Here is a 14,462-nt window from a genome sequence, read left to right as displayed (position 1 = left end):
CTGTACAATCTGAATGTTTTTGAAGCGTGTGGTGTTGCTGCATACAGTCTTGAGCAATTCATATATTTTAATTGAGCTGAATAAGAGCAAAACTTTATTAAATCAAGTATTTTAACTTTATTCAAAGTTGTATTTCCCCTTGCAGAAACAAATCTGCTATAGTTTCCCTTGTGATTGTTTGTTTGGCTTGTTAAAATGTAGTTATTTGCTATAGGATGAAGTCAGAAACCAAACAAAGAAATTCATTCAGTGCTTCTAGGTGTCATGTGATGGCGTGACCAGGGAGAGCTTGTACCAAGCTGAAGCTAACTATAGTGAAAAATGAAGCATCCCCTCAAACAATTACTAAAGTTAAAAAAAAAATCCCAGTAAAACATGTTCAAATTTGAAACTAATGTTCCAGATCCTGAGGCTCGTTCATGAGGCAAAACTCATGCTTGTGTGAAGGCAGCATACAATTACAGACTGCATTTGTTGCACCAACAAATCCAGCTTGCTACCAAGTTGTGCTCTGGCATTTCCTCCAGTCCCTTCTTCGGAGTCATTTTATTGAAGGAGTATCTGTCGCTGATGAAAGTGCTTAAAATTGGACAGTTGGGTTATTTTTTTTCTTTTTTTCTTTTTGATTCAACCTGTCTTTTGATGCCAGTGCGGAAGAGAAGGCTTCCTGGGCAGCTTTGGCCCTTCAGCGGGCGCATTTTTGAGTCCATCAGCTGCTGTGCCTCTTGTGCCCCATGCTCTCTGCAGTTAGAAAGCTTTCTTCTTTCTCCTTCTGCTCTTAACTGCTGTGTAGCATGAAACACGTTGTGGTAATACTCTGTTGCTCTTCTGGGCAGTGCAGTGTCACACAGCAGGAGCAGGGCCAGCAGTTTGTGACCCATCTTAAAACACTACCGGTGGCTTCAGGAAATGTGGAGTAACCTGTTGACTTCTCTGTGTTAATAGCCCTGCCTCTTGATGGCACAACATGACTTCTGGTTGCTTCCTTTCTGGCTGCAGCAGGTTGAGGAACATTGCTTTCCGATCTCAGTACCTGGAGGAAAGGTCTCCAGAAGTTAAGGAGACTCTGTCAAGGGACTTGTATATTGGTGCCAAAATACTGCATCATCTCTGAATTTGCAGTAGCTGTGAGGAAGATGTATAATTTACCAGAAAACGTCCTTACCTTGTTTTGAATGAACGACACAAATCTCTCTGCAAGGAATATACGTGTCTCGCTTTCAAATAGATGGCTCTTTTGCTATATATAGTCAAGCATTTATCGTTCCAAGGTGCTGGGGGTAGAGTAACTGCGGGCAGCAAGGAAAAGGCCCGCATAATAGAGCGCACCAATGCGGAGAAATCTTGAGTGGCTTTCACACCGAGTCGGGTTGCATTCAGTTGAAGGCACATAGCTTTTGGAGCAGGCTTTTCATTCTCAGGTTTCTGCACTGTGCTTCCTTTCCATCTGGAGGTCCAGGGTGGCACATCAGCTGGGTTGCAGCATCACGTGCATACATGGTCAGCTTTGCTCTGGCGCGGGGCCTGAAGTAATAAGCGCAGCCCGACTGGACCTGTCCTAGTGACATGCCTGTGCCATCTTCCCCCCTGCTCCCAGTTCTGGGGGTGCAGTGCAGCTCCGCAGGTGCTGGGGCCAGGAGCCTGTTCTGGTCTTGCTGTACTGGCTTTAGACCTTGGCCAGCAGCAGAAAGGATGGGGTTTTTCTTCATGCTGCTCTTCTAGGCCTGGCTAAGCCTTATGGAAGAATTTGCAATAGAGCTCAGTTTTAACAAAACATTGACAGGTAGACTAGTTTTTGCAAATGCTAATCCCCGCTACATAAGATGAAAGACTTAAAAGATTATAGGAGTCTTAAAATACCCTGTTTGAATTGCCCAGTGCACAGCAGGACAAAAGAGAACTTGCTGTACTTGCTCTTCTTACTTCTGTTTGGGTTATTAAAATGTATTCTTGAGGCTAGTTAAAACAATGCAAAATACCTTTCTGGTAGGTCTATGTGAGTAGTTTTTCATAGGGTGTAAAATCTTTATGAAACACACTTTCATGCAGTTAGTTGGACTGAATCTTTTTTGAAAATGAATACTGGTACAATAGTGACATCCAATAAATAAAGTATGTGTTCTTAACTGAATACTGTTTGTTCAGTTTTAGTGCTTAGTGTGTTAAGAAACATAAGTCATATGAAGAAGAATGTGCCTTTGCCCCGTTGTAACATACTTCATGTTATGAAAATGTTAATTAGATTTTAATCCTTTATTCTCAGCTAAATCTCTTCTTGACTGATGCTGTCAATGCTGAAGTAGTATAATCCCAAAGTATGTGGACCTTGCTATGGTTTGTAAGTGACTTCATTTAAAAGCTGGGATGTGTTACTGTTAATAACTTTAGAAATCTTTGGTAAGTTTAGAATCTATTCATTGAATAATAAAGATAATTACAAACCTTAAATGCTTTTGGATATGATCAATCTTTTTCAGAAGTTTAGGACTCTTTTCCAGAACCATAAAGATTCATTTAAAGCCCTTCCTCTACTCAAAGAATAAAGATAAATCTTTGTAAATATTTAATCTTTTTGAAAATGATTGGTATTTTCAGAAGTTTAGGGTGGTTTTCCATAACCATGCAAATGCATTTAAAAAGCAGTTCTTTCAGAAGCTGGTGGCAGAGTGCTACCAAGAATGTTATACCTTAGTCCCTTGCTGTAAATTCATCTTAATATGACATTATGCCTTGTGTAAGAGTTTATCCCCATGTAGCTTATTAAAGATCTATCTGCTACCCTGTCTATTGAAAATATTTTGTGTACTAACTGTAAAACCTGTATTTTGAAAGAGAAGTACCTCTTCTATCTTGCTGTCTTCTGAGCAAGGATTGTAAAAATCAGTTTTCTGTGACTCTCGACTGCAAAAGCTTACATAAAATCCTTCAGTGTTTGGTAAAACCTGTTACACAAATATGAAGTTGTTACTGAAAGGGGCTTCATAAATTGCATATCCTTTTTACTCCCTCTTAACAACTCCTTTTCTGTTTGCATAACTGACACAGTAAGTCTGACAGATGATTACAGTGACATTGTAATGCCTGTAGATCTTCCTCTTTTTATCTGTAGATGTGGCATTCTTGTACTCACTGGATAGGACGTAGCTGTTGTTCAAGAAACTGTACAAAGTAAATGCAATAGCCTGCCCCTGTTTATGCACACGTGATTTCTTACTAATAATTTCCACTGATTTCTTCATTTGGTTGAAATAGGGCAGTAGTTACAAACTAGATCCTACCACTTAATCTAAAACATTGCAACACAAAATAGCAATCCTAGTATGCGCTACCTCAGCAATTGGTAGCAAGATGTGTGATAGGAGTATAAATCCAAAGGTCGTGCAATACCTGTTACCAGAGTCTCTTCCTAGATAATACAATGGTTTGCTGCTCCAAGGCTCTGTGCCTTCACACATTTCTAATGCTTTCATCTGTTTTACGGCACGTGAGTTGCTTAGTAGCAACTGCTTCCTAATCTTAAAACTTCAGTTTGCTGCCTGAAGTCAGCTTATGGGCCTGATTTATTTTAATGCTCCTAAAGGATTACGGAGTAGTATTTCCTATTACTTACAGAATATGTACAGTACAGCAAGCAGTTTTATAGGTTAAGAACATATTTTACAATTGCCAGCCTAAAGGGTTTAGGAGTCAAGTTGTGCTTTTCGTTTGGAGAACATAGACTTTCTTACTTATGCCACTAATTAAAATCTTCCTGTGATCTGAGATGTGCTGTTAGACATAATTTGGTCAGTGCGTTTCTCCACATAGGTAGCATTTCCTTGCTCTGGTGCCTGAAAAAAAAATACTGTGGACTCGTATTAAATTACATTCTCTAAAAGAAAATGTTTTGAGAGGGACTTAAAAATTATTTGTATTGTTTCAAGAGACATCTTGGAGGATGTCACAAATAGAAAGAAAGACCTTTTCTCTGTTTGCTCTTCCCCAGTTTTGAATCAATGCACTGCATTCATGCTTGTGTGTATATATATATATTTGCCTTTAATATCAGCTGCTAGCAAGTGGCTGATACATGCACCCACCCAAACCAAATCTTAGCTGTATTTTTATTACTGAATCATTCTGTAACAAGTGTTAGAGAACCTTTTGTTTGTGTTGGAATATTTTCTTCTTTTTCCAGCTTTATACTTAATTGTAAATCCTTTCTGTTAGTCAGTCCTTGCTGTCTTAGACTTGATAAAATGTTTTGCTTACAGGGCCTTTGGTCATACAACCAGCATTGTGGGGTATGGGTCTGTGTTTGTTTAACTGAAACATTTACAAGCCTGTGAAGGTTGGATACTATGCTGTAACTGTAAAACTGTGTTTAATAACAGCTAAAGCAAACGGGTTGCGCATAAAATAAGTTAATGTCAGTGGGATTTCGGGTAGGCAGGGCAGAACTGGAGCTTCAATAACTCGGGTAAGAATCTGAGATCTGTGCTAATTTCTTTCTCCTCTTTAGTGCTTGCTTTTTATTAAAACCAGTAGTAAACCATAGCCAGTAGCTCCTAACGTGCTTTACAGAGGGAGTTTGTAGTGCTCTCAGTAACCGGTTGCCTTTCAGTCACAGCTTAGCTCAGCATTTGTCTTAACCATACATTTGACCACATGTCCCTTAGAGCTACAATGCATACTGTCTTGGAAGAAATAAATGCACTATATATGTCTACCTGTGGTAAGTGCTGCTGTTGGGTATGGTAGCGTGGGATTGATTGCCGAGGTGACGCTGCACTGCTGATGGTACTGGCTTTTGACTTGGGATGGAGACTTGAGCTGATGGGATAACTGATACCAAGTTTGGCTTGGTGAAACAAAAGCAACCAGCTCTGCAGCAGCCTGGTCTGGATGCATGGAGCATGCCGCGGGCAGTTGCAGTATGTAACTGATAATGGGTCAAGATCCACTCTTGCCTATGTAGAAACTGCATCAGATTTGCAACTTTTTAATAAAAGTTTAGTTGCTGATAAACACTTTTTTTTGTCCAATTTTTTTTTCTGGTTTTCTGCCTTTTGTTCTAGTTGGCTCAGATCACTAATGCAACATTTTGGAGAGTTTACAGCTCTAAAAGCAGGGTTTGTATTCTCCCTTCTAAAATAATGATTTTGTGTAATGAACCGATAGTAAAGAGAAGGGGACAATACTGTAAGCAAGACTAAGTAATAAATCTGCATGTTACCAGAACTCTGGTAGCAGTTTGCAGTACGCACAATTTGCTGAAATGCATACAAATCTCAAATTTCCCCCCTTTTTGAATAATTATACTCCTCTGTGATGCACATCACTAGCTTTCCATTTGGGCATGAGCCATGAGCCCTTGCAGTGCTCATTAGCATCCACATTTGGATTTGTAGAGATGGAAGTCTAGTTGGTAAGCCTGCTCTTTTTAATGTGTACTGGTATCTGTTAAATTGTAATGAGTAATTTGAGCTTGTTGGGTAAGGTGAGTGATCAGCAGCTAGAAAGATTGCTCCTTTGCTGCAGAGCACCGCTGTTCAGTATGAAGGGCACCTTTCTAGGCAGAGGTTCCGGTCTTCTGACCAAACTGCCCAGGGAAACTCAACAAACCTTAGCAAATCTAAAGAAAGGCTGAAAGGAAGCAAGACTTAAAAAAAGGTAATAGCATCACTGAACTCAATCCCTGTAAAACTTTTTTGTTGCTGCTTTAGAAATTGGGAGCGTTACGCATGAATAAAAAGAACTCTATATCATTGCGGTTTGTGTAAGTGTGTAAGAACTGTTTACTTTCTTGAGTAGTGATAAACATTTGTGCAGTTTGAATTCAAGCTGTGTTTTGCATATGGAGGTGCTTGAGAGCCTCTTCTGCTTCTAGGTCTCACTGCAACAGAGGAAGACTCTGACAGTGGTATTGCTGGCTTGGGAATGGTTATTTCTGTGAGATTCAGAAATAGTAGGTAGGCAGCCAGTGGTATAAAGCAGAAAAACCCCCAAACGTTCCTGTAAGCTTTAATTGTAGAATCATCAGCAGATTATTAGGGATTGACAATAAATCTCATCTTCAGTATGTGTTCCAAGTACTGTGATTGACTGTTACATAAATTATTAATTGGATTTATTTTAAAACCATTTTTAGGATTGGCATATGACTGTAGTATTAGATCAATTTTATAATATTAACTTAAACATTAAGACTTTCTGATATAATTTATATAAACATGTTGCTCAGCTTCTTTCCATGTTGCCCAATTTTCGAGTATTTCCCCCTTTGCGAACAATGAGGGGACAGGGTGTGGAGGGAAGGATCCTCCCCTGTATTTTTTCCCTCTGAAAGTCACCAATTCTTGTGTAGTCACACATCTTGTTCTAGGTCCTGTTTGGTCTTTATGGATAAATGGAAAAATACTTCTTTAAAAAAAGCCAGATTTAGAACTGTTTTGGTCAGCTGAAAACATCCTTCCAGCAGTCTTGAATGTGCTTGGTTTTCTCTAACACAGTTTAAAACTCATACTACTTTAATTTGAAAAAAAACCACCAAACCAACCCACATGTAGGTCGTTAACTATGGGAAGCTGTTGAAATAGGTTTAATGTTTAACCTCTTGGTATGTCTAACTTTTTCTTGCACTCAAATAGGTGAGCTCTTTACAGTTGGCAGTTGGTTTCACTCATATAAAGCCACTCTGAATTTCTTTTTTTCCTCCTCCATACCATTGCTTGTAGGGCTTTTTGGCTGAAAGTAGCAATGGCTTCAACTCAACGATAATTTTGTGGGGTGTGGTTGGTTTGTTTTTTGTTAAAAATTTTAGAAAATTCGGCTTTTTCTTCTTTTTTCTTTTCTTCTCTTATAAAAGGATGTTATATACCAGCTCAGACACCAAAATAATCTTATTTAATGGAGGCAAATCCTAAGCAGAAGGACTCAAGACAGAAGATGGTTTTATATCGTTAACGATCTTGGAGAAATGGATTATCCTCTGGCTTTGGGTTTTCTTTTCTCTTTTATGTTTGGACACTTGACAGTTGTTCTTCATGCTCCTAGCATTCAGAAACGAAAAGCAGTTGCATTGAATATTGATTCTTTTTATTTACTTTGGCAAGTGTTTCATTCTGGGCGTTCACTGCTGGAGTATGACTGTGTGCTCTGGGTGTGATGAGCTGGCTTCAAACTAAGCACCAGGTCATCATCTCCTTGATGCCTATAAAGCCCCCTCTGCCTAGGAACTGCTTACAAGCCTCTGCAGATTTCCCGGTCTTGGTGGAAATATCTGATGTGCTGAAGGAGTCCAGTGCTGAAGGATGGTCAGAGTGAAAAGGCATCTGGGACTGAGAGTGGAGCTGAGCTTGCTTAGTCCTGTGGTGTTGCTCTGCTGATGGCACCAAGCACCTACCTCTTTCTGTCTCTCAGCCTGCGAAATGAGAATTACGCTCGTGATTGCGTGGCTTACAAAGTGTAGTTACATATTGCCCTTGTTCCTGCTTAATACAAACCTTCCAAGCTCCCCTCTTCTGGCTTCTGCCTGGCCAGGGGATGAAATGATGAGGCTTCATCCTGCAGGTTCCTGCCAGAAGTTCAATATAAGCTCAATGCTCTTTTTCCCTGTAAAATTGTCACTTAATCAGCATTTTTCTAATAGTATCATGTGTTTAATATCTATCTCTATGGCTTGGCAGGTCCAGTACATAGATTTTCCTGTCCCTGTGGAAGATGTTTGCATTGAAAAGGGCAGTTACATAGTAACATTTTTTGATAAGTGATTTTTTTTATCAGTTCTGAAGATACAGCAAACTACAGACTCCTGAGGAAGTGTGTTGTGTCCTCTTGACACTGGTACACCACAAGAGGAGGAATAATTTGTTTGATAAATTGCTCGTAGTTATATTTTCATGTTAGTTAGGTAGTGCTTTATAGCACCTTCATAAAAAGTAAAATATCCAGTGCAGTTCCCATTTAAACCATGGCTGCTGCATGATGAGCGGTGGGGCAGTTACTGTCAGGCCCCAGAGAAGCATAGCTATAGTTCCCATGGCTTTTGGTGGCATGCGTGTAACCCCGGCTGTGGAAAATAACACCTTAGGGCTAAGGGTTGTATCTTCCTGTGCTGTGCTCGGGGCCTGTATTGGGTCAGGAGATCAAAGTACAGCTGGCATGCTTGCAGCTGGCAACCTGTTGGATCATGACTAACCCTTAGGCTCCCGGTACGTTTGATTTATACTGCTGATAGAAACATTAACTGTTTGAGTTTCCCAATCCTACACCTCCATTCATGGTTTTGTAATATTGATATTGTTGACAGGAGCAGCAACTTAATACCGTGGGAATGCTTATAGCATGGGGAGATGTAATCGATAATGGGTTTTGTCCAAATTTGAGTAGTAATTTTTCTTGGCTATTTCATTGACAAAATTTTTTACTTATTTTTTAAAACCACACTTAACCTAACAAGCATTAACCTCCAGTGGGGCTCTGTTGAAGACAGCTGAGTATGGCTTGTTGGTACAGTGCTGCACTGTATGCCAAGCCTGTGTACTTACGCACTTGCACAACCTTCTGCTGTGGCTTAAAACCTGCAAGTTTTACAAGTGGGATGGTGAGCAGGGCTCAGTGCTGGCACATCCGTTGAATGGGAGCTCCTGGGAGGGTAGCTGAGCTCTGTGGGGTGCTGTGGTTTTCTAGAAAGCCTCCAATGAAAGCAAAGGCCTAAACTAAAAAGGCAATTTAATACCTTAACCTTACTGGCAGGTCAGGCCTTCATGCTGGGAGGTAAGCTGCTTCTCATGTAGTAAGAATGCTTTTTCCAACTTTATTGGAGAGTGAATAGGATTGCTGTTTGGTTTGATTTAACTACTGCTATTTGCCAAGGAGAAGATGTTTCAGGGTAATCTCCAACACCCTAATTGAAGCAGCTTAAAAAACAAATCAATCTCTCCTGATGTCAGTGACAGTGGTGCAGCATAGTGAAGTTCTCATATGCCACTGCTAATATTTGCAGCAAATAATATCCTCCCTCTTCCCCTGAAGTGTTATCTCTGCAAAATTGAGCTTTGTTCCTAGAAACAGCAAAGCCTCTGAGTGCTTCCCAGAATGCTACGTCAGCCTGTGAATATGGTGGTGCTGTGGAGACCTCAATAAATTCTCTGTTTCAGTTCCTTGCTCCTGGGTACCGCAAGGTTTTGCTGTGCATCTTTGTGCTGTGGGCTTTGTCTTGGGGAAGAATAACACACACCACCACCACCACCACCCCCCAAAAAAAAAAAAAAAGAAAAAAAAGCGTCTGCCTGAGTGGACTTTTTTGTGCACATGTATGTGTGTGCACACACTGCTGCTGGTGATAATTACTTTGAAATTGGTAGAGTTTTCTAAGGGATGGTCAGTAATTTCCGAGGTAGTGGCTAACACATTCTGAACACAGGTGTGGAGGCGGCTTCAAATTTAATAAGAAAAATTGCAGATTAGAAACCTGATTTGAATAGTCGGTGTACCTAGTGGTGATTTTCCAGCTTTGCTTGGGCTTGGTGCATGATTATAAATGTTTGAAAGTCAAGCTACTTGCAGAAGCTGGTGTAGGAGAAAATTGGGGTGTCTTTCAGAAAACTCAATATTATATAGTAGCAATACAAATATGAGATGCTCTGTTGGTGAGCTTGTAACCCACAGAACGTTAAAAAAAACAATCTATTAAAAGTCCTGATCAATCTGTTGTAGGAGGGTTATAAGACTACACTGTAAGGCAGTAACAAGGACTGAGTAGCAGTGTTACCTGTCTCTGTGCTTATTTATAAAAGACACTGCAACAGACTCAGGTTTCCATGTGAGTTTGTTTGCCATGAGAAGAGAGCAGATTGGTTTGGCTTGTGCTTGTTTCTCTGTCTTGGGGAGGGTTACAGTGACTAAGGAGTTCTCTGACATGTGCTCTCTGTGCTTCTAATGCACTTGGCTTTCATCTAGTGCATACCGTGGGCTTCACTCTCCAAAACATGGTGGGGGAAGGTACTTTCCCTTTCCCTGGCAGCCTGCAGCTGTCCAGAGCTCTAAGACAGCAGTGTTGTTTTCAGCATAGGTTAGGCTCATGCTTGAGTGCATGCTCAAGTGCTGATTGAAGTAGGTTCAGAATCAAGTACTTCTGAAAGTGCTTCAGTAGAAGTTGTGGTGTTCGTGTATGTGGTACTAACTCCTGTTATTTCACTTGTTCTTATACACAAGGAGCAATTTTTGAAAGGTGGAAGTAGCTGTTTCTTACTCGATGGCAGCGTCTTCCTGCCAGATTCTGACTTTCCACCCCTGTGTGTCCGATCAGTGTTGATACTAAAGAAAAATATTGCATGAATTTGCATGTTTTTAGGAGAAGAAAAAATCTTTATATTCTCTATGCCCATTGGCTTACATGAAGACAAAGCTACAGAAAATGTTATCCTTAAATCAGAATAGAGTTGCGCCTTGAAGGAGGACAGCCTGAAAGCTGTGGGTGACTAGACCTTGTGGTAGAAATGCTTATAGCAGTGTTAACAGTACTGTGAAGTATGGTGCTTAAAGGCTGCAAAATTAAAATGGACATACTAGAAGTTCCAGTGGAGGGGGTATCCTTTTGGTCTCGTGTAAATAAGCCCAGGATTTTAACCTTTGAACTTCTTTGTTCTTTTAGTCTTTGAACTTCGCATCTTTCTTGTTCACTTATTACAATGACAATAATTCAGTTGTGCTTTTAAACATAATCCCAAATGTAGCAGGATCTAGCTTGCAGATCCTACAAGATCTCACAGGTGTTGAATGGCATACATAATCCAGCAGCAGTGCATGAGGTATTTCCGTGGAGGGTACCAACCTCATTGTGTCAGTTGGTTTTGCTGCTGTTTAATGCAGGTGCTGTGTTGGTGTTGGAAGAAGTCTCTCGTCTACCCTTAATTAAAAATGGAAAGAGGGAGGAGAAAAGGCAGCTCTCGCTGGAAACCAAGCATTACCAAATGCACTCTGAAGCTGAGTGGCACTCTTGTTCCCCGTGGCCACTGCAAAGATGCCTTCAAAATAGGGAGATGTGAATAGCTTTTCTGGGACAGCCTCATAATAACTTTTTTTTTTAAAAAAAAAAAAATAATTCCCAGGTAGCATGCAAACCTGCGTTCTGTTGATGTAATGGTTTTATTTCTCATTTCAGCTATGAAGCCGTACGCTCCAGCTTTCATTCTCCTGTGGAGTGCTGTCGGGATAGCGAGGGCTGCCAAAATCGTTGTTGTGCCGCCAATTATGTTTGAAAGCCATCTTTATATTTTCAAGACACTGGCCTCAGCCTTGCATGACCAAGGTCACCAGACAGTGTTTCTCCTCTCTGAGGGCAGAGAGATTCCTCCATCTAATCACTATAGACTTCAGCGCTACCCAGGGATCTTTAACAGCAGCACCTCGGATGATTTTCTCCAGTCCAAGATGAGGAGTATCTTCTCGGGGAGGCTGACAGCCCTTGAACTGTTCGATATCCTGGACCACTATTCCAAGAACTGCGACATGATCGTTGGCAACCGAAACCTCATGCATGCCCTGAAACAGGAAAAATTTGACCTGCTCCTGGTAGATCCCAATGAGATGTGTGGATTTGTTATAGCTCATCTTTTAGGGGTTAAATACGCCGTCTTTTCCACTGGCCTCTGGTATCCAGCAGAAGTGGGTGCTCCAGCTCCCCTGTCTTACGTTCCAGAATTTAACTCGCTGCTCACAGATCACATGAACCTATTTGAGAGGATTAAAAATACTGTTGTTTATCTTATTTCAAGATTTGGAGTCAGTTTTTTGGTTCTGCCAAAATATGAAAGGATAATGCAGAAACACAAGGTTCTACCAGAACGGTCCATGTATGACTTGGTTCATGGATCCAGCCTGTGGATGCTTTGTACTGATGTAGCACTGGAGTTTCCGAGACCTACGCTACCCAATGTTGTTTATGTGGGAGGAATCCTTACCAAACCGGCCAGCCCTCTGCCAGAAGTAAGGTTTGCTGAGCTTCACAGTAATTTCTGTGGTATCTGGTTGACCTCATATGATCAGCAGCAGTTTTTAAGCAGTGAATTCCAAATGGGATCTCGTGTCTTTTGGTGTTGCTTGGTGAAATATACCTTTGAAGTCACTGGGGGTAGCTTGAGGTGGTGGCTGGGGGGAGCTATCAGACACAAACTCATCAAAATGAGTGTTGCGGTTACAGGAAGTATTTTGCTTTTGAGTATGGTGCTTAATGGTATGGTTGAGGAAAAAACAGTGCACGCTATCTTGGGAAGTACATCTGTAGCTTCTGACCGAGCGTGGGTTAAAATGGAAAGAAGGGAGAATGATGAACATGAACTCTGCTTACACTTAAAGAAGCCCGCTGATTTATACTATCTAATTTCATGGTATTAGTGCTTTTATGGAGAGTTTGCTTCCCTTGGTTTGATAGGTAAAAAAATCTTTAAAATGAGGTGTATACAAGCATGAAGAAACTGTGTGTAGGCCAAGAAATGGAGATCATGCGAGTTGACATAAGTGGCACCACTACTATACTTAGATAGAATTTTTACTGTACAATTACTGGCCATCAGGTACTGAACTTCAGACTGAAATAGTGATAGTGACTGTACTCACTCCGGAAATCCTGGTTCCACAGATTAATAATTAAAGTTTGATTACTTCAGTGTACCTGTGATACTTGATACCTGATTCTCAAGATTGCCTCTGTTCAGCAACACAATGGTGAGTGACAGGCAGAACAAAATTTCCCAGAAAACCATGTCATTTACACTTCCGTTTGTGTATATGTAAACAAATAGATCTTGACTTGGAGATGGTTATTAATGGAAGCTTCTGGCTGGTTGATAAATAGGTAGGTAGACCTGCAGTGCTTAACAATTTATGTCTAAAAATGCCTCATTCAGCCTTTGCTTTTTGCATGAAAACTGCCAGGCCAGCTTTTCATCTGTTCTAGCCTGAAAATTGGTTGTGGAAGAGGGGTGTGTTGTGTTTTGTTTTATCCTTTGCACTGTGATTTAGCAGTAACTTTTCTCACAGATTCGGAAGACATCAGATAATGCTCAGATTGGGGCTGCAGGATGTGGAACACTGAGCCAATTCCCTCATCTTTTTTTTCCTCTGTTTACTTTAAATGCATCTGAGCTGAATGAGAGCAGGCACCTGCATTGTACTCTGAACATACTAGTGGTTATATGCCGGCATATACTATGGTCTGTTCTCCAAGGTGTCATCAGAGATCATCATAACAGTGCTGTTTCTAACTGGTTTTTCCTGTACATGAATGTGTTTGTGTTTAGAAAGTGTCAGGCTGCACAGGTACCCTGAAAAAGCGAACTAAAGGTAGCCTTGTGCTGTCTAAACACATTTCAGCCCAATTTTCTCCTGGAAAACTTTGCTGGCTGGATTGAGTTTCAGCAATTTGTTTTCCCAACCAATTTTTTGTTGTTGTTGTTGTTCTGTACAAAGAAAAATGTCTTTGTTGCGTGATAAATTTGTGTAGGACATTAACATTGTCTATTCTTTGGTCTCTGTAGATTGGTTTTTAGGGTAAAAAAACATTGAAAGAAAACTGCTCCTTCCATTTTCTTCCACTCCACTTTAGAGCAAAGAAAGTATCTGATTTGAGAACAGGTGTGTGTGTGTGTATAGATACAGAGATGTTATTTGTACATGCACATATGTATTTGGAGCCTTTTGAGAATATATTTCTCTGTACTTCCCACATGTACTCTGGAACCACAGATGTTAACCTGTTACAATATCTTATGATGCAAGAAGGTGGAACAGTAAGTAAAATGTTTAATATAACCAGATCAACAGTGACCTTGAAATAGACCTGTAGGTAGAGTACAGGCTGGCAAATACTTATTACAACAGGAGGAAAAATCCCAAACCCTGTAATTATTTGTGAGCTGAGGCATCATTTACCTTCTCTTCAGTTTTATCAGGCAATTCATTCTTACAATGATCTAAGCGCAGGATTTGATTGAATGCGAGAGACAGAAAAGTGTGTTCATCTTTTACCATATAATTTGTCCATGCCTAAACTGTTATGCATAATCCACTGTGGTATGTATTGCAGGTAAATTATTGGGCAATCAGTTTGTTTTTACTGAACAGTTAGATAAAATTTATAACTGTTGCTTTATTCTGGCAAATTAAATTTTGGGCAGCTTGTGCTGTGACTCTTTTCAGCTATTGCTGCATCTTTAAGGCAGAGGCCTTTGCTAATTTATTTTCTGCAGCTTTTAGTCTGGAGCATTAAGGTGAGCCAGAAGTAGAGCTGGTTTGTGTTTCTGTGCTGGGCTGGAAATGGTGATGCTTCAGGAGCAGTCTTGTAAAGGAAAGCAACATTCCTGCCCACCGATGATCATCAGAAAAGAGGAGCATGTGGCTGGAGATAACAGCTTTAACAGGCAAATTTAAGATACCATTAGAAGCCATTCAGGTCTCTTACATTCTCTGAGGTAGCCTGG

At 40.5% G+C, this 14,462-nt stretch overlaps 1 protein-coding gene across 4 annotated transcripts in view; it reads left to right on the top strand.

The window, feature by feature from the left end:
• UGT8 (UDP glycosyltransferase 8) overlaps positions 1-14,462 on the top strand; it is a 48,145-nt gene that overhangs the window by 9,187 nt on the left and 24,496 nt on the right. For 3 of the 4 annotated variants that reach the window (XM_055796452.1, XM_055796453.1, XM_027794929.2), the window contains exon 2: positions 11,147-11,970. In XM_055796452.1, the coding sequence (XP_055652427.1) occupies positions 11,149-11,970 (822 nt within the window). In that variant the 5' untranslated portion in view covers positions 11,147-11,148. Of the gene's footprint in view, positions 1-5,545; positions 5,653-11,146; positions 11,971-14,462 lie in introns of those variants that run through there. The other variant, XM_005243122.4, reaches the window with a different exon arrangement.

Source organism: Falco peregrinus, chromosome 2, assembly GCF_023634155.1.
Source record: "Falco peregrinus isolate bFalPer1 chromosome 2, bFalPer1.pri, whole genome shotgun sequence".
In the NCBI taxonomy this organism is placed as follows: domain Eukaryota; kingdom Metazoa; phylum Chordata; class Aves; order Falconiformes; family Falconidae; genus Falco; species Falco peregrinus.
This window is presented reverse-complemented; position numbering and strand designations above follow the sequence as displayed.